The sequence below is a fragment of the Marmota flaviventris genome, chromosome 2 (genome assembly GCF_047511675.1).
Source record: "Marmota flaviventris isolate mMarFla1 chromosome 2, mMarFla1.hap1, whole genome shotgun sequence".
NCBI classification, from domain to species: Eukaryota; Metazoa; Chordata; class Mammalia; order Rodentia; family Sciuridae; genus Marmota; species Marmota flaviventris.
Genome location: NC_092499.1, coordinates 82,449,096 through 82,469,015, shown reverse-complemented (window position 1 = coordinate 82,469,015; position 19,920 = coordinate 82,449,096). Strand labels below are relative to the sequence as shown.

Below are 19,920 nucleotides of genomic sequence, written 5' to 3'. Positions count from 1 at the left end.
TAGGATTATCTAGAATACTAAGAAGATTCCTTTGGAGGATACTAACTGAGACTGGCCTTGGTAATGTTTTAAATTAAACACTGCATCAGATCACTGTTGTGTTTCATTTTACTATCTAAATAATGCTGATATTATTGAAAAACTACTGTTTTATTGCATAATTCAAATGAAAACAAATAGAAGAACCATTGGTTCTACTGAAGATTTCATATGTCTATCTCTTTTTTTCTTTTCTTTTGATGCTTAGGAATCGAACCAGGTCCTTGCACATGCCAAGCATACACTCTATTACTGAGTTACTACACTCCATCCATTTAATTTTTTTTTTTTTTTTTTGCAAACAGGAAAAAAAGTATACAAAACACTCATTTTAAAACATTATTTTGTGGTACTGTTATTTCTACAATGTTCTTTTTGCCAATGAACACACTATATTTGGGGCCCAAGATAAATCTCCCCTAAGTCTCCTGATCTTGTCAAATGGTCTTTGCTGGCTGGAACCAAGCAGTAAGAACATCTAAGCTTCTTTGGTGTAGGTTTGGATTTGACCTAAGCATCTCCACAAAAGGTTTTCTCAAAAAATGCAAGTTATGTTTTTGATTTTATTGTTTGTTTGGATCAGCTACCAAATAAGAGGAATATATTAGGATTAGTTGTTACACATCTTATATTTTTGTCTCTTTTTTCACCCTTGCAGCTTGCTGAAGAAATCATTTGTTCTAAAGAGTTTTTTGTTTGTTTGTTTGTATGTTTTTTAGTGGTAGTGAGTACTGAACCCAGGGGCACATCCCCAAACATTTTTATTTTTTATAAGGTCCTGGTAAGTTGCCCAGGTTGGTCTTGAACTTGGAATTTTTCCCATTTTAGTCTTCCACAAAGCTGGGATCCCAGGCATATACAACACTGCCAACTGTCCTGGAGAGTTTCTGATGGGCTAGATTTGATGATAGCACTAATGTGATATTGGTTAATGGGTTCTGTTGATTATAGGAAATACCTGTTGTAATTACAACAGAACCTATTAGGTGGGTATAGAGGCTTAAATCACATCATATTCAATATTTTTAAGAAAGGAAAACTACATCATAATGGCATCATAATGGCAATTGTGATTTTCTATCAGGAGGTATATGCCATCTGGTTGTCTTTCCTTTTGAGACATTACTAACAAATGTTATTATTATGTATTAATTTATGAGAGGTAAAAAGGGTGATATTCTATTATTCTTTCCTCACTTATTAGCTGAAAAACTATCAAATAGATATTCCCTTTAATCTGCTACTTGGTTACCCAGTGGTACAGGTAAAGACAGATCCTTCATTTCCTTTATTGACCAGTCCTCAGAATAATGAATTGGTTCACTACAATACTCTGATGGTGACCAATTCATTTAAAAAATATCATTATGAATTAATAAATGTTAATATTGGGTTTGTTTTGAATAAAAAACTTTTTGTATGGGCTGTGGATATGGCTCAGGGGTAGAGTGCTTGCCTAACATACACAAGGCCCTGGGTTTGATCCCTAGCACTGTGAAAAAAACTAAAAAAACTTTTTCTATATCTCCTTTAATCTGTTAATATAACAAATTATATCAATTGATTTTCAAAATTAAGTCAACCATGCACTTTCAGCAGAAACCTCAACTTGGCATTAGGAGCAATTGAAAAACAATATTGCTTGATTCAGAGTGCAAATATTTTGTTTAGGATTATACATGTATTCATAAGTAAGACTGGCTCATACTCTTCTTAACTTTGAGTATCAAGGTTATGAAAGCCTCAAACTGATTCAGACACTGTTTATTTGGTTTTCTTTGCCTTGAGAGAGACTGCGGAAGACTGGAATTCTTTTTCCTTGAATGTTTGGCAAAACTGCCAGGACTCACTGCTTGTTTGTTTCCTAAAGTTTTTTTGAATTGAAAAGTATACACTTACACACACAGGGAAGTTCATAAATTATAAGTATAGAGCTTGATTCATGGTTATAATAGCAGTTTCACCCTCCCATACATCTCCTCAGCCTGATCCTGAGTTTTGCAAGAGACCAGATGACTCAGTGGGAACAATACCTGCAGTCTTTTGACAGGAAAAGCATTTAGCAGGTCTGGAAGATATAAATCCAATTCAGCAGAAAAGTCTGAAAGACTCTATTATAAATTCAAGTTAGCAGGCAAGGCAAATTTTACCTACTAGACCAACTTATTCTAAAGGAGGTTTTTAGAGAGCTGGGATTTTATACTTACTTACTTACTGCGGTGCTGGGGATCAAACCCAGGGCCTTGCACATGCTAAGCAAGTGATCTACCAATGAGCTACACCCTAAGCCCAGAGATCAGGGAGGTTTTCATTCAAGCAACCAATGCCTTTTCTGAGAAATAATACAATTTTTAAAAAATAGCAAAAAATAATCTTTCATTATTTTGATCAGTTTAGTAATGGTGGAGCTGCATCAACTCCTAACTGTCCATTTCATTTGTAAAAACCTGACCCACCTCTACCTCCTCCTGTCAGGTAATAAATAACTAACTTCTCTGCCTACCAGGTATGTATCATGAACAGAAGCCATTTAATAGTTTAGATGTGCTTTGCACGGTCTGGCAAAAATTCATGAAATTTTAACCATTCTTGATTTAACTGTGAAATTTTTACATAGAGAAAAACTAATTTTGATCAGCATAACTATCCATTATAAAAGTATAAAAGGGCCAAGATTTTAGCTCAGTGTAGAGTGCAGGCCTAGCATGTGCAGGGCCCTGAGTCTGGTTCCCAGCACTACAAAACAAAAACAAAAAGAGAATAGTGATATCTCCAATACCCCAAGGCTAGGACTCTAGTGATCAGATTTCCATGTTCATGTCAAAACATTTATTTAATACATATATTCTGGGTGCCTACAGTGTTAAATGCAGTTCTAGCACATACACTCACTCAAAAGAATGAGAGTTAATATTTCATTACCTCTTCTCAATAACTCAAGGTCTCTTAACATAAAAAGAGCAAAAAGGAGTATCTGATTTCTTCAACCAACACTCTGAAATCTCCATAAGCAAACAAGACAAATCAAGTACTTTCCCTACTTTGGACTTTATGGTAACATATTTTCTACAGCTGCACTGCAAATATTCAACCAGCTAAAAGTTTAGCAATATATGAATCAAAAAACTCACACACAAATATACAAACAACTGTTAATATATTAAAAATACTCAACCTCACTCATAATTAAAGTACAAATATAAACTAGAAATGTCATCTTCACCTATTAGTAAATATAAAAACTTAAGACTGGTAACATCAACTTTTGATAATAGACAGCCAAACTTTCCTCCATACATCTTATTGGTGGAAGCTTATGATGACTTATTTTTGAAGATGTACTTACCTTTGCTTAAGTAATTGTACTGTTAGAAATTTATCCTAAAAATATACTGGCAATGAGATTACAAGGATATAAGTACAGTATCCTTATTGCAACATAATTTATAACATAACACACCTAGAAATGACCCAAACATTCATGAAGAATGAATTGGCTGAGTAAAATTACAGAAAAGGAGGACAAAAGTATACTATCCCACTGTAAACAAAGGAATGAGGCAGATCTTTATGTAGTGATATGAGATGCCTAAGATAAACTATTAAGTGAAAAACAGTCTATATGATAGAACAGAATAATCTGTAATAATATAACCAAATTGATATAAAAAGGAAAAAAAGATACAATACAAAATTTATAATAATTTCTAGAATTCCAAAGAAACTGTCAACACGAAGTACTTTGGAGAAATGGAGGTGAGGTAGTAGGAAGAAGAGATACTTCAAAAGATCTTTGCTTTCTTTATACCTTTGTATTGTCTGGATTCCTCAAGTAGAATATGTCTTGTGTCTTTATTTATTTATTTACTTATTTTTTAAGTTGTCAATGGACTTGATTTTATTTATTTATATGTAGTGCTGAGAATCAAACCCAGTGCCTCACACATGCTAGGCAAGCACTCTACCACTGAGCCACAATCCCAGCTCGTGGTTTTTTTTTAAGTATTTTTTTTAGTTGTAGATGGATATAATACTTTTATTTATTTTTATATGGTGCTGAGGATTAACCCAGTGCCTCACCCATGCTAGGCAAACAATATGCCACTGAGCCACAATCCCAGCCCTTGTTGTTATATTTTAAAAATTTATCAGTTTTGAGATTTTGTGAAATTCTTGTCAAATTATAAGTTTCCTGCTATTTATTTCTTTTTTAATTAACTTTCCTGCTCTTTAAATATGCAATATCCAAAAGAAATCCCTGTACTTCCTTAACTTGTTTCACAGATAACTGAAATAGTAATTTTTATGGATTAGTTAAGACCATGCTATTTATGAAGTACTTTCAGTAATAAACATAAAGTTGTCAAAAGACCAAGAAAAATAACAAAAATGGGTAAAGTAGCTGTGAAGTCCAAGATATTATAAAATATTATATTTTCTTTTCAAAATTTCTTGGAAAAAAGAAGTTGTAAGCTTAGAGTACTTTTTCACCATATACTATAAAATTACTTTTTAATATAACTAAATTGACTTTAGTAATCAATTACAGAAGTCATTTTCTAAAGTTTACCAAGTTGGAAAGAGACACAGCAGGGAAAAAAACTAAAGATTGAAAAGCAGAAAAGGAGACGACCAAAAATAGAATTAGAGAAGGGAGTAAGTAATGTCTGTTAGTACAAATGGGTAAAAAGGTGACTTTAGAGAGTCAATTCCCATAGTAATACTATACCTAACAGCTGGCTGTGTTCCCCTGTGATGGAGTTCTGATTCGGGTCTGAAAAACAAACAATTGAAAAGAAAAGAAAAAATGAATGATCAAAACAAATAAGTTTTTAAAATTCAGCAACAAAAGTCAACCCAGGAAACAAAAATTAAAAAAAAACCTTAAACATTAATGAAAGGATAATAAAAACAGAATGAGCTATTATAAAAAATGATCACGGGGCATAGCTCAGTTGGTAGAGTGCTTGCCTAACATTCACAAGGATCTAGGTTCAATCCCCAGCACCACTAAGAAAAAAAAATTAAATAAAAAATTTTTTAAAAAGATCACATTGCTCAAAAAGTTAAATACTGAATTACTAAATGACCTAGTAATTCCACTTCTAAGTATACATGCCCCCCAAAAAAAGTGAAAACAGGGACTCAGATATTATATGACAAAGTTTACAGAAGCATTCTTTCCAAGTCAAAAGGCAGAAACAACCCAAGTGTCCTCCAACAAATGAATGAATAAACAAAATGTAGCATAAACACAGACTGGAATGTTATTCAGCTATAAAAAAGAATAGAATTCTGATATAATCTAACACATCGAGAAAACTTGAAAACACCCTCTAAGGGAAATAAGCCAGACACAAAAAGACAAATATTGCATGATTTAATTTACATGAAAAGAAAATTTAGTGTTTAATAGAAGTTGGGTAGAATGTACTAAGGAGTGTTATTGCTTAATGAATACAGCTGCTGTTTGGGATGATGAAATTTAGGAAATAGTGAGCAGTAATGGCTGCACACCACTACAGATGTAATTAATGCCACTAAATTGTATACTTAAAAGTGGTCAAAATAGTAAATTTTGCGTTAATTTTACCACAATAAAAAATAAATTTAAAAAATTGTCACACAAACACGACCCTGCAAATTTCCACAAAGTAGGATGATTCAGGGTCTATGACATGAGTTACATTTTCTCTTTAATGACAAAAGAATATATTATGAAAACAGCTCAAAGTCAAGGCATAAAATAAAGCACTCATTGCTGCTAGAAGGGATGTTCTGATTTTAAACTGGCTTTTAAAACTATTCATTTCAGTAATCTGAAATAAAGCCAGTGGCAATAAACTGAGTTCCTAATGCAAGAGCTATTGATAATCACCATTTAACAACCAACCACTTGCTTATTTTAAAGACTTGAAAAGCATTAAGGGCTAAATATGGAAGAGGCCCTGAGCTACACCTTCCTCAAAGATTAAATCTCTTGAAACACTGAGGATTACATCTGGCTTCCCTGAATGTGTCTTAGGGAATACAAATAATTTTAGATTGAAGGGGTCTATGAACAATAGGGAAAAATTACATCTTCATTTTCACTAACTTCTAATTGTTTAATATTTTCCGCAATTATGATGTAGACAATGAACTACATAAAAGTACCTATGATTTTATCAACAATAAATATCAGATATTTTGTATCATATTATTGCTGTCTTAGAAAAAATTCAAATACTATTTTCCATGGTCCATGTATGTATTTTATACATAATTTAATTAAATCTAATGCTTTAAAATATGCATCCCAAGGCTGGGTATATATAGCTCAGTGACATAGCATTTGCCTAACATGTGTGAGGCCCTGGGCTTGATTCCCAGCACTGCAAAGTATTACTTAATTAAAATATGCATTCCAGACAAAAAGAAATAATCGGAATAGTTAAAAAGTTCTGTTTTCTGATGTCTGCTGTAGTATACCTTACTACATCATAAAAAAAAAAAACCAAGATAGACACCAGATTTCTAAAACTAAAGTTTTCATGCTGTTGAACATTTTAAAATATAATCTCAGAAGATTTTCTTCCTTAATTTGGTTTTGAAAAAGAGGAATTCCAAATTTTCTACTATAGGACGCTTCCCCAAAAACACCAGCAAAAAAAAAAAAAGTTATTGGTTGTTTTTGCACATAAGACTAAATAGGAATAACAATTCTACAGTAAGCTGATATATTAGATTCTCCCCCTTCCCATCCTTTGGTAGGGGGAAAAAGTATGCAAGTGTATTGGTGGTATGCAAAGAAAGGCAGAAGAAAAAAAAATCATAGAATTTTAGAAATAGAATAACTTTGGTTGTCACCTAGATCTAGTAGTAGATTTAGAGGAAAAGCTGGAGTGGAGTATCATATCATCTATTTTTCCTCTTAAAATTCTACCAACATCCCTTTCTCACGATTTTGATTCCCAGCTATCAGTTAATGGGAATGTCTTATATCTCTTACATGTGCTGGGTCAGAAAATGTTGAAAACTTTTTCTCTTAGTATTTTTGATAAAATGAATGCTTGGGTTAATGGTCAGACACATTCACAGTACTGCTAAAAGAGAAAGGTTAGATATATTGTCCTCTCTCTTTTTTTCCTTTGGCACTGCTGTAGACTGAACCTAGGGCCACATATATGATAGGAAGGTGCTCTACCAATAAGCTACACCCTAGCCCAAAATATGTGTTATGTTCATGCTCCTCAACACTCTATATTTATAATTTTTTTGTTCTTAAACCAAGGACAGCAGCCTAAAACAAGTTATATGGAATTCATGGAATATATTATGGGAATAGATAGCTCAGGCAAAGTAGAATGATTTTAGGGAGGAAAATAAAAATGACTTTATTAGAAAGAATTAGCTCCTTCTTTACTATATATATGCATGTTTTCTGAGTTATGCATGCATGATGCATGTGCATTCTTTAGTCAAGCCAGGACTCTTCCTTTGAATAACTTCCTCTATCTAAGTAGAAACAAATCTTTTATGTGATTCCCTACAAATTCAACTTAGCGTTTTGTTTTTCGTTATTATAATTAAAGGCTTTCTGGGCAATCTTTGTTACTTACTTGGTAATTTTTTTATTCTAATTTGTTATATATGACAGCAGAATGCATTACAATTCATATTACACATATAGAGCACAATTTTTTTCATATCTCTGTTTGTATACAAAGTATATTTGCATCATTTGTGTCTTCATACATGTACTTAGGGTAATGATGTCCATCTCATTCCACCGTCATTTGAAAACTAGTCTCTAGGAATCCAAATATCATTCAATATCTTTTTTTTAAGTGAAAATGTCAAATCTGGGAGTGAACAAGTTTATGAACCCACTAGAATGAAACTAGCCATGACTTAAAAAATCACAGTTGGGGCTATTGTGAATGGGGTTGTTTTTCTAATTTCTCTTTCAGCTTCACTGCTTGGAGTATAGGAATGCAACTGATTTACGGGTGTTGATTCTGTATCATGCTACTTTGCTGAATTCATTTATTAATTCTAGAAGTTTTCTGGTAGAACTTTTTGGTTCTTCTCAATATAGGATCATGTTGTCAAGCAAACAGATAATTTGAGCTCTTCTTTTTCTATTTGTATCCCTTTAATTTCTTTCTTATGCCTAATTGCTCTGGCTAATTTCAAGGACCATGTTGAATATAAATGGTGAAAACAGGCATAACTGTCTTGTTCCAGGTTTTGGAGGGAATGCTTTGTTTTTGTCCATTTAGAATGATATTGGCCTTGGGTTTGTAAATGAGTATCACCCACAATCATTTTTTGTATCTATTCTCCAAGGTACTTTTTACAATAGATTTTACAATGTTGAGGTATATTCTTTTTATCCCTAGTTTTTTCAGTGTTCTACACATGAATGGATGATGTATTTTGTCAAATGCTTTTTCTGCATCAATTGAGAAAATTATGTGGTTCTTGTCTATTGATGTGATGAATTACATTTATTGATTTCCTTATGTTGAACCAACCTTGCATCCCAAGATGAAATCCACTGGATCATGGTTCACTGTCTTTCTATTGTCCTATATCTGAACTCTCCCATTTAGTATTTTTCCTGCCTGTCACTGATAAGGAGACACACAAGTTTGCTTAAGACTGGGAACTGTCCTAAATATTATTCAAAATTACATTTATTTTAACCAAATTATTTTCTGTAATAGGAGTCATGTGCTGATAATATACTTTTACCCTTTGATGACCTTCCCAAACTAAGCTACATCTAGGCTATAACATAACCAGGTTATAATCAGAAGGCCAAGATACTCTACAAATCAAAATGGTAGTTCCAATAATAATAAAAAAAAACAATAGAGAAACAAAACATATACCTTTTATTAACATCAAGTAGATGCAATCGGAAAAATGAACTGAAAATATTTTCTATAACAGTAAGAATTTACAGTAGTAGTTTTATAAACAGGCATGTGCTTAATTAATACATTTATCCTAGGTAAATGGTAAGGAATGAAGATTTAATTTAGTTTCTTGTCAAGCACCTTGGAGAAGAGAGAGATTAAAAAAATGACTGTGGGTGATACTCATTTACAAAACTACCTTTGTGAAGTTTTTCTGAAGGACTTTAATATTTTTCTTAGATTGCCCATAGGAACAGCTTTTTCAAAAATTCCTTTGAGAATCTCTTCACATACCATTTATAGTGGAGAATTTGAAGTAAATTAAATGTTAGCCTATGTCTTGTAGCTCAAATTCAGCACGAAAGTCTTGATTAAACCCATTAATTTCATTTAAATAACAATGTCAATTAAGAACATAAAGGCTATAAACATCAGTATATTTACAATATTATCCTATTGACTATATTATCTATACATACAAGTCATTTCAAGATATCAAACACCTAAAATAACTAGCCCTAATGTAATATATTTATAATTTTCCAGATTCCAACTTTTTAAAAAACTAAAGCATCATTATCCTAAGAAATCATTTTGACTCAATTAAGCAAAGATAATTAAAGATGAAACCCAAAACAACTGACATTATTATTCAATTTACTAGATTCTGCCTCTCTATACAGGAAGGTTTTCTAAGTGGGGACAAAAATTGAAATAAGGTAAACTCTAACAAACAAACAAACAAACCCTATATTCTTTACATAACAGATTCTGAACTTACTGCAACGAAACTAAATAGATCCAGAAACACTTACATAATATTATTTTAATGGGGTTGAATGAATGGGGTTGTTTTCCTAATTTCTCTTAGTACTCACTCAGTACTATTTTAAATAAATAAAAATAGAAAAATAGTAATTTTAGGTAAAGTAATTAAGTGATAAGATGGAAATGTAAACTAATGAATAAAAAATTAATAAATCATTAGTTTTTATATTACCCCATAGAGTCAAAAGATCCTTACCTGAAATTTTAATATAAGAGGAATATAGTTTTAAAAAGATATACAGAGGACTCAGGATGTAGCTCAGTTGCAGAGTGTTTGCCTAACAAGTGCAAGGCCCTGGGTTGAATCCCCAGCACTGCAGTTTAAAACAAACAAACAACAAAAACAAAACAAACAAACAAAAACTACTTAACTACTTATGCCAAAAATAGATCATTTAGCTGATATTTATATTGTGGTCCATACTATCTGCCACATCAATGAATTTACGTGTAGACACCTAACCACAGATAGAATAAACTGCTATAGGAGCACAGAACCATGAACTTTACTTTATATATGGTACACAATTACTTAGCACATAAGTGCATATTCCTTAGTATACCAATAGGGATTTAGTGAGAAATGGGGTAGATATGTTAAGTGTTATGGTTTAGATATTAGTGTTCCCCCCAAAAGCTCATGTGTGAGACAACACAAGAACCTTCAGTGGTGAAATGATTGGATTATGAGAAAGCCTTAACTTGAACAGTGAATTAATCCCCTTGTAGGGATTAACTTGGTGGTAACTGTAGGCTGGTAGGGTATTGCTGGAGGAGGTGGGTCTCTAGAGGTTTGTCTTTGGGGTATATATGTAGTGAGCTTAGTGTCTCTGCTTTCTATCATCATGTGAGCTACTTCCCTCTGCCACACGCTTCTAACATGATGTTGTGTCTCACCTTGAGCCCCGAGGAATGGTACCGGCTGTCTAGGGACTGAGACCTCTGAAACTGTGAGCCTCTGAATAAACTTTTCCTCCTTAAAATTGTTCTTGTAATATCTTTTCGTCACAGTAGTGAAAAAGCTGACTAAAACAATAAGTAAACTTGGCAAGTCAATTTAACAGTTAAGTAGGCTTCTGTAACATAATTTCTCATACCTTTCAATATGCTAATGGCTGCCTAATTAATTCCCCCAAAGAATATAACATTAAGCACTCCTAAATGTATATCAGAAAAGATAACTCATTTTGCATCAAATACCTTGTATAGCTAGTCTTATGTGATATACATTTTGGGAAATGTCAAACTAATTAATATCAAGATACTAGGGTTTAAAGGATAACTCCCTAGATCCTCATTCCCATTTCGTCACTCACTCACTCAGTACTATTTCCATTAAACCAGTATTTTCTAAATTTGCCTAGTCAAAACAATTATAAAGTATTAGTTATACTACAAATTCCTGGATCACAAAATTAACTGTCATTACTCAATTTCATGGGAGGATCCTCAGATTCTATAGCTTTACCAACAGCCTCAGATGACTACAGCATCTCAGAGATACTGTGGATTGGTTCCAGGAAATAATAATAAAGTGAATATAACAATAAAGTGAGTCACACAATTTTTTTGGTTTTCCAGTACATATGAAAATTATTTTTACACTATAAGTGTATAATAACATTATGTCCAAAAAACCCAATATACATACCTTAATTAAAATTGCTTTATTGGGCTGGGGATGTGGCTCAAGCGGTAGCGCGCTCGCCTGGCATGCGTGGGGTGCTGGGTTCGATCCTCAGCACCACATACAAATAAAATAAAGATGTTGTGTCTACCGAAAACTAAAAAATAAATATTAAAAAATTCTCTCTCTCTCTTAAAAAAGAATTGCTTTATTGCTAAAACAATGCTAATTGTTATTGAAGTCTTAGTGAATTGTCAACTTTTTGCTGGTAGAGGATGTCACCTCAATGTTCACAGCTGCTGATAGATTAGGGTAGTGGTTGCTTAAATTTCCTTCTTTCCTTCTCACCCTCCCCCTTTCTTTTCTTTTGTGTGTTACTGGGTATGAACCCAGGGCCTTGTGCATGCTAGGTAAGCACTCTACCACTAAAATACATTTCCAAAACCTTTTATTTGAGACAGGGCTTGTTAAGTTGCCAAGGCTGGCCTCAAATTACCAATCCTTCCACCTCAGCCTTCAGAGTAGGTGGGAGAATACCTGGCACAGTTTATTAAATAAGACAATGATGATGTTTACCACAATGAATTCTTCCTTTAATGAAAGATTTCTCTATAGTATGAGATGCTGTTTGATAGCATTTGATCCACAGAACTTCTTTTCAAATTGTAGTCAATCCTCTCAAATCCTGCCACTGCTTTATCAACTAGACTTATATAATATTCTAAATTCTTTGTTGTCGTCATTTCAACAATGTTCACAGCATAACAAGTAGATATCATTTCAAGAAACCACTCTTTACTTATCCAAAAAAGCAACTTCTCATCCATTAACATTTTATCATGAGGTTGTAGCAATTCAGTCACCTTCTCCGATTCCAATTTTAATTCTAGTCTCTTCTTATTTCCACCACATCTGCAATTAATTCCTTACTAAAATCCTGAATCTCTCAAAAATCAAACATGTGGGCAGGAATAAACTACTTCCAAACTCCTGTTATTGTTGATATGAATCAGAATTTCTTAATGATATCTAGAATGCTGAATCCTTTCCAGAAGGTTTTCATTTACATTGCCAGACACATCAGAGGAACCACTATCTATAGAAACTACAGACTCAGGAAATATATTTCTTACTAAGTTTTGAAAGTCAAAATTACTCCTTCACCTCTGGATTTCAGAATGGATGTTGTATTAAGCAGGCATTAAAACAACTTTCATTGTCTATCAGAGCTCTTAGTTTATCAGGCATATTGTAAATGAACAATAATATTTTGAAAGAAATCTTTTTTCTGAGCAACTCTTAATAGTGGACTTAAAATATTCAGTAAACCAAGCTGGAAATAAATGTGCTGTCATCAGGCTTTGTTGTTCTATTTAGATAGCAACAGGCAGGACAGATTTAGAATAATTCTTAGGGGCCCTAGGAATTTTGTAATGGTAAATGAACCTTGACTTTACTAGCTGCATTAGCCCCTAACAAAAGAGCCATCCTGTTCTTTGAAGTTAGGCATTAACTTCTCTCTAGCTATGAAAGTCCTAGGTGGCATCTTCTTCCTATGTAAGTTCTTCTGACTACATTGAAAATCTGTTTAGAGTTGCCACCTTCATCAACTATCTTAGCTAGATGTTCTGTTCCCAGGTTCAAAATTGCTGCTTGCTGTTTCACTTTGTACATTTACATTACGGAGATGGCTTCTTTAATTAAAACTCATAAAACAACCTCTGCTAGCTTCAAATTTTTCTTCTACAGCTTCCTCACCTCACTCAGCCTTCACAGAATGGAGATAATTCTGGAAAAATGATTTCATGTTTCTTAGCCTAAATTTACTATTTATGCAACTATGTTGCAGAAAACTGTTAAGGATTAAAGATAGTAGATACTCATTAAATGGTAAGTATAAAAAAAAAAAACTGAGGTAAGCCATGGAATCATCCTCATAAGAAATAATAAAAATTGCAGCGCTGCAAGTATCATGGTAAAAATTAGCTTTTTGGTAACTGGGCATATTTTCTAGAATTCTAAACATTTTGTACTTTAACAATATGAGGAAAATATGAAAGTAACATGTCTGAATCCTTGGCACACTGACTTAAAATTGTACAGCCGTGTGATAATAATAGTTTGATTCTCCAAAGTTTGGGGGTGGGTACAGGGAATCTCATGAAAATCAAAGGGAGATCAGTAGAAGAAAGAAAACGGGGGTGAGAGGCAAATTATATTGTTATATTGTGTGCATGTATGAATAAGCAAAAACAAATCCCATAATTAGATACAACTAAAATGCAACAATAAAAAAATGAAAAGGAAAAAAAAGATATTTCCCAGCCAAGTATGGTGATGCATGCCTAAAGGCTCCAGCTACATGGGAGCATGAGGTAAGAGGAACATTTGGGCACAGGGGTTCCAGAACAGGCTAGACAACACAGAGACACTGTCTCAAAAAACAAAAACAAAATATGAACAAACAAAAAATATATATATTTCCTGATGTTAAGAAGCTCATAATTGCTGGGCAAGGTGGTGCATGGCTGTAATCCCAATGGCTCAAGAGGCTGAGACAGGAGGATTGCGAGTTCAAAACAAGCCTCAGCAAAAGAGAGGCGCTAAGCAACTCAGTGAGACCCTGTCTCTAAATAAAATACAAAATAGAGCTGGGGATGTTGCTCAGTGGTTGAATGACCCTGAATTCAATTCCCAGTACCCACCCCCCAAAAAGGGCTGGGGATGTTGCTCAGTGGTTAAGTGCTTCTGAGTTCACTCCCTAGTACCCCAAAAATAAATAAATAAAAAGCTCATAACCTAGATGAAGAATCAAATTCAACTAAGAAACTAAGAAAAGTGGTAATATCTTACATTTAATAACATTCTAGTTTTTAAAATGTTTTCACACATCATTTGATTCTCATGATAACCCTGGGATATGTGTAGACAGGAAATATATAAAGAAGCCAAAGCAGTGGGGCTGGGGTTGTGGCTTAGTGGCAGAGCACTTGCCTACCATGTGTGACGCACTGGGTTTGAATCTCAGCATCACATATAAACAAATAAATAAAGGTCCATCAACAACTAAAAAAAAATATTTTAAAAAAAGTCAAAGTGAAGTTAAGCTCAATGGTTTGGCCAAGGTGTACTGTATGTACATTTCAAGGACTAGTTTGAAACTGGATTCTGACTTGTCTAATACATTATGCTGGTTGTTCATAAAATTTGGGTACAAGAATAAATGTAGGTAACTTACAAGTCATCAAAGTAGTTATCTAGAGACACAGTGACCACAGATGGTCATATTGTTATAGTTCAGAAATATCGCCTACTCAGATAAGATGGCCCCCAACACAGGACATGGTAAATACAGGGCAGCTTCTGTGGTTAGGAAATCCAATAAGGACTTAGGATGAAAGGGTAGAGAAAATTAAGAAGACACAAACAACATTCATCTCTACAACAGTAAGTATGCTTGTGTTTCAATATTTGAGGGGGGGAACCCCTTAGCAACCAAACTATTTTATTTGTGTTATTTTAATACGCTGGTTACATTTATAAGAATACAAACATTCATAAATATTTATAAAATAAACTATTCATAAATATTGAAAGTGCTTGTAAAACTCATTTTATACTAAACATCTCAATAAGTTTTAACTGTGACTTTAGGTTTCAGGATGTGATTCTACCTTTGCACCCCTATCCTGACATTAATCCAGGTAACAGAAAGTTGAAGCTCTTTATAAAAATTATTTGTAACTTCTTTAATTTGAATTTCATTATTTGGCAGTTGTGGGGATGGAACCAGGGTCATGCACATGCCAGACAAGTCCTCTACCACTGGACTATATCCCCATCCCTAAAATATCATTTTTATATGTGTATGCTAGAATATCTTCAATATCTCTTAAAATTTTGCTAATCTCTCTCTCTCTTTTTAAATCAGGTTTAGATCCTATGCTTAGCAACAGTATCTAACAAGATTAATAATGCTTTTATTATATCTATTTTTAATTTCTACTCTATGGCAAGAATGCTGATATTTTACTTTGTGACAAAGTTTCCTTTTTAAAGAAAACCATGGAACTAGTGACTGAATTACAGAAAAAAAAACAACAACAACAAGATGATCGATGAAAATGGGAAGATTATAAAAGTAGTGTCTAAAATGGCTGAATTTAGGAAAAATTCCTATCATCATTATATCAAATCTGCTTAGCAACTCTGCAAGGAAGAATTTATTCCTGTATTCCTGAAGAAACAAGTAATTCAGAGAAAGCAGAAATTATTTGGCCAAGGTAGTGCAGCTGATGCAGCTAAGGGAACAGAGGCAGAGCCAGATCTCAACCATGGTCTTTGACCACTTACCTTGCAGCAGGAGGTGCAAGGGTCCAAAGGAGAACAACATGGATTGAGCAATAAGAACTTTAAGTAGGACTTATAAAAAACCTTAATAAGCATGGAGGACTCAAAACCAGAAAGGAGGAATAAACATGGCACTATCTAGGACACCAAATAGAAGACTAAAGAAACTGGAAAACAAATGAAATTTTCTAAGTAGAAGTCTAAAAATGGAAGCAGTATTTTAGGAAAGGAAATATGAATGCAATATGCAAAATGAAACAAACTCTAGATTTATTAGGCAGGCATACTCATTACCAGATCACTATAATTTGTTCACGTGCTAACAGCATTTCTAAGATGGTCTCTAGTCTCTAGGATAGCAACAATAGTATTTTTAGGTGGGGTCTCCCTATGTTGTCCAGGCTGGTCTTGAACTCCTGAGTGCAAATGATCCTCCTCCTGCCTTGGCCTCTTAAGTAACTAGGACTATAGGCATGTGTAGCTTTTATTATTAATTCAACCACTACTCTGAATGTGTATATATGTCAAATACATACTAGGCATTATGGATAACAAAAAAGCAGTCCTTTGTTCTCAAGAAGTCTGGAGAGCAAAAAATACACAAACTTCCAGGCATGGTGGCACATGCTTGAAATCCCAGTGACTCAGGAAACTAAGGCAGGAGGATTGCAAATTTGAGGCTACCTTAGGTAACTTAGTGAGACTGTCTCAAAATTAAAAAATAAAAAGAGTTGGAGGTATAGCTCAGTGGTAATGTGCCCTGGGATCAATTCCAGGCACTGCCCAAAACACATACACATACACACACACATACACACACACACACACACACAAAATTATGAAATAATAAAATGATTGTTATAGTGCAAGTAAAAATACTTTTCAAGAAAAAAACACAAAATAAAGCAGTAGTCAGATGGGATGGTGTCAAGCAGACAACTGAGCTAAATCTTGAAGGATGGATAGTTCATCAAAAAGCAGAATAATGGATGGGGGAAATGGAGAAAAAACAATTTAGTCAGAGGAACTGAAATTAGGACACAGCTAATGACATTGTCCTAGAGATGACAGGGTTTAATAAACCAAACTGGTAATAAAGGAGAAAAAAAAAGAGAGTAGTCACTGACCTAATGAGTTAAATAGGCAGGACCAGTCAGCATAGGCAATACTGACTTGATTCTTCCCCCTCTATCATCCTCCATATTTAGTCACCAAATCCAGTCAACTGTGACTTCACTATGCTTCCATACCAATCTTCTTTTCCACCACACTTCCATCATTTAGATTCATATTTTCCAATTTAGATCATTAAAGTACTTCAATTATTCTCCTTGCCAGCAATTCTCCCATCTTAAAACAATCCATATTAATGATCCCTGAATTCTGCCTTTATCAGGTTACTTCACTGCTTAAAAAAAACCAAAATGCTTTCAAAGGTTTCCAAGTGACAGTTCCAGGAGTTTCCAACCATTTTTATGAAAAGAAAATAATTTGGACTTCTTGTTTATATCCACATATCTGCTCATATGTGGGGTACTAATTTGAAATTCCTAAGGAAAGGAGACCTGCCTTTGCAGGCTCTACCTCTGTTCCTACTTTGAATTCTCAGGAAAGGGATGGTGGTAAAGGCTAATGGCTTAGACATCTGTAAATACATCCTGGCTTACTTATTTGGACCTCTTGGTTATAGGAGGAACTCCAAAAAACTGATCCTGGCATTCAAGTCCCTTTATAATCCAGCACCAGTTTACTCAGCTCTAATATCATCTGAAGTTCTTAGTCAAGAAACTTCTGCCCACACTCTCTAGAATATACCGTGAGCCCTGACTGTAAGACCCACAATCTTTTCACTGAAAATTTCCTTCTCCTTCCTCTTTATTTACCTGAGCTCTACTTTCTTCAAAGACCCAACTCAAGTGCTTCTTTCCATAAGGTTCAATTTTCTAACAAGTTTAATCTTCCTCTGAACAGCTGGATACATGCTGCATTACATTATTTTTTAATTAATCAACACATATTTACTAAGCACCTTTAAGTGTGAGTCTATGTACAAGGTGCTGGGGATACACAAAGATGAACAGAGCAGAGTAGCTATCCTGAAGGAGCTCTTAGCACATAACAGTATGACAAGTGATTAGCTGGGTGATTAAAGTACTATATCAGAGGTGTAGCGGAGAGGTATGGAAGTACAGACTTGTTACAGTCCCTGGAGCAATCACAGAAGTCATTAAGGAAGAAGTGATTTTGAGCTCATCTTGAAAGGAGGAAGCACTTGTTAGGTAACTATAGGAAAGAACCCTTCAAAATATAAAACAGGCATGATGAACCACAGAAACATTTGAGTACATTTGTTATGTCTGGAATGCTGTATGTATAAAAGAATAATGGAAGCCAGGTGTGGTGATGCACGTATCTATAATCCCAGCTACTTGGGAGGCTGAGGCAGGAGGATCGAGGCCAGTTTAGGCATCTGAGCGAGGGTGGGGCAGGGTGCACATGCCTGTAATCCCAGTGACTTGGTAGACCGAAATAGGAGAACTGCTAGTTCGAGGCCAGCCTCGGAAACTAAGAGAGGTCCTAAATAAAAAGGACTGAGGATATAGCCTGCAAAGGCAGTTCTCCTTTCCTTAGGAATTTCAAATTAGTACCCCATATATGAGCAGATATGTGGATATTTTACCCAGTGGTAAAGCACTCCTGGGTTCAATCCCCATTTAAAAAAGGAGGGGGGGGGGCAGGGATACAACTCAGTGATTGAGCACTTGCCCAGCATCTGCAAGGCCCTGGGTTTGATCCCTGGTACTACAAAAATAAATAAATAATAATAAATAACAGACAAGGAAGCTATTAAGTTAGGATGTTCTAGATTATGAAGTACAAACTTTTCTCTGAGGACAAAGGGGAGATATTATAGGGTTTTAAATGGGAATGAAATGATAGGGATGAGATTTACATTTGAGAAAAATTCCTCTGGTAATTACTATAATGAATGGTTTTAAAAGCCAGACAAAAAATGACAGTAGACTAGCACAGTAGTTTGGAGACTAGTGAGGAGTTTTGGGAACTATTTGGGAGACGAAATGAGCAATAATTAGTGAGAAAGACAATGAAAAAGAAAAGAAAGGGAAGACAGAAAAAGATCAAATATTGTAATATAATCAAGGAAAGAGGTCAATAAAGAAGTAGAAAACAGCTCTGTGGTTCCTAGATGACATAAGCTGAGAAGCTTTCTTGCCCCACACCCTTCCACTATGATACTTCTGCCTTGAAACCAGCCAATCATGGACTGGATCCTCAGAAACCAATATGAATGATGAGCCTCCTATATGCACAACATTTGGAAACTGGGATTTAAATTTTCTTTTATTCACTTAAACTGTTTAGACAAAGTTTTTTCCACAAGAATGTCTATTCAATTACAGGAGAAAATGCAAATAAGTCATACTTTAGAGACCAGATGTTGATCTTCCTTTTCTGGCCAGTTGGTGGAATTTAAGATGTATTTCAAAGGATTCAATACCCTATGAGTTTTCAGTTGCTTACTGAAGGGTAATGAATTAGAAGGAAATAAAATTAATGTGCCGACAGCTACTACTTACAGTCATAATTCATGTGCTTCCCTGGACCACAAAATGACCATTTTCTTCCTCAGAAACACTACAGCTACAATTACTACTTCTGTATGAAAGATTTACCCAAATTACTAGAGTCCTGATAACTGGTTTCCTGCAGTACCAAATATAACAGAAGTTCTCTTTGTGATGTTCTTCTATACTGCTGCATGGTGCCTCTTCAAAGATGCTTCTACCTTTTCAAAATTATCTCCTTATTGTCACAAATATCGTTAGTCAGCTAAGTCTCATTGCCAAGGAGCTAGAAGGCATGAGTAGTGATTCCAAACCAAACACAAAACCAAATTTACTGCCTGTAAATCACTGAACATTAAGTTTATTTCTTCCTTTTTTTTCTTTTGTCAGTAATGGGAATTAAACACAGGGCCTCATACATGCTAGGCAAGAACTCTACCATTGAGCCACATATCCATCCCAGACATCAATAGTTTATGATGGACATACAATTGATCCTAATAAGAAGCAGAACACAGTATCAAGGGATGGGGATGTAGCTCAGTAATTAAGTGCCCCTGTGTTCAGTCCTTGGTACCAAAAA

At 34.4% G+C, this 19,920-nt stretch overlaps 1 protein-coding gene across 3 annotated transcripts in view; it reads right to left on the bottom strand.

Annotated features, from left to right (window-relative positions):
- The window catches only part of Slc12a6 (solute carrier family 12 member 6), a 94,175-nt gene that overhangs the window by 42,297 nt on the left and 31,958 nt on the right, over positions 1–19,920 (bottom strand). For 2 of the 3 annotated variants that reach the window (XM_027925750.2, XM_027925752.2), the window contains one exon: positions 4,769–4,813. The exons of the other annotated variant lie outside the window; for it this stretch is intronic. In XM_027925750.2, coding sequence (XP_027781551.1) covers positions 4,769–4,813 — 45 coding nt within the window. The remainder of the gene's footprint in view (positions 1–4,768; positions 4,814–19,920) is intronic. 3 annotated transcript variants of the gene reach the window in all.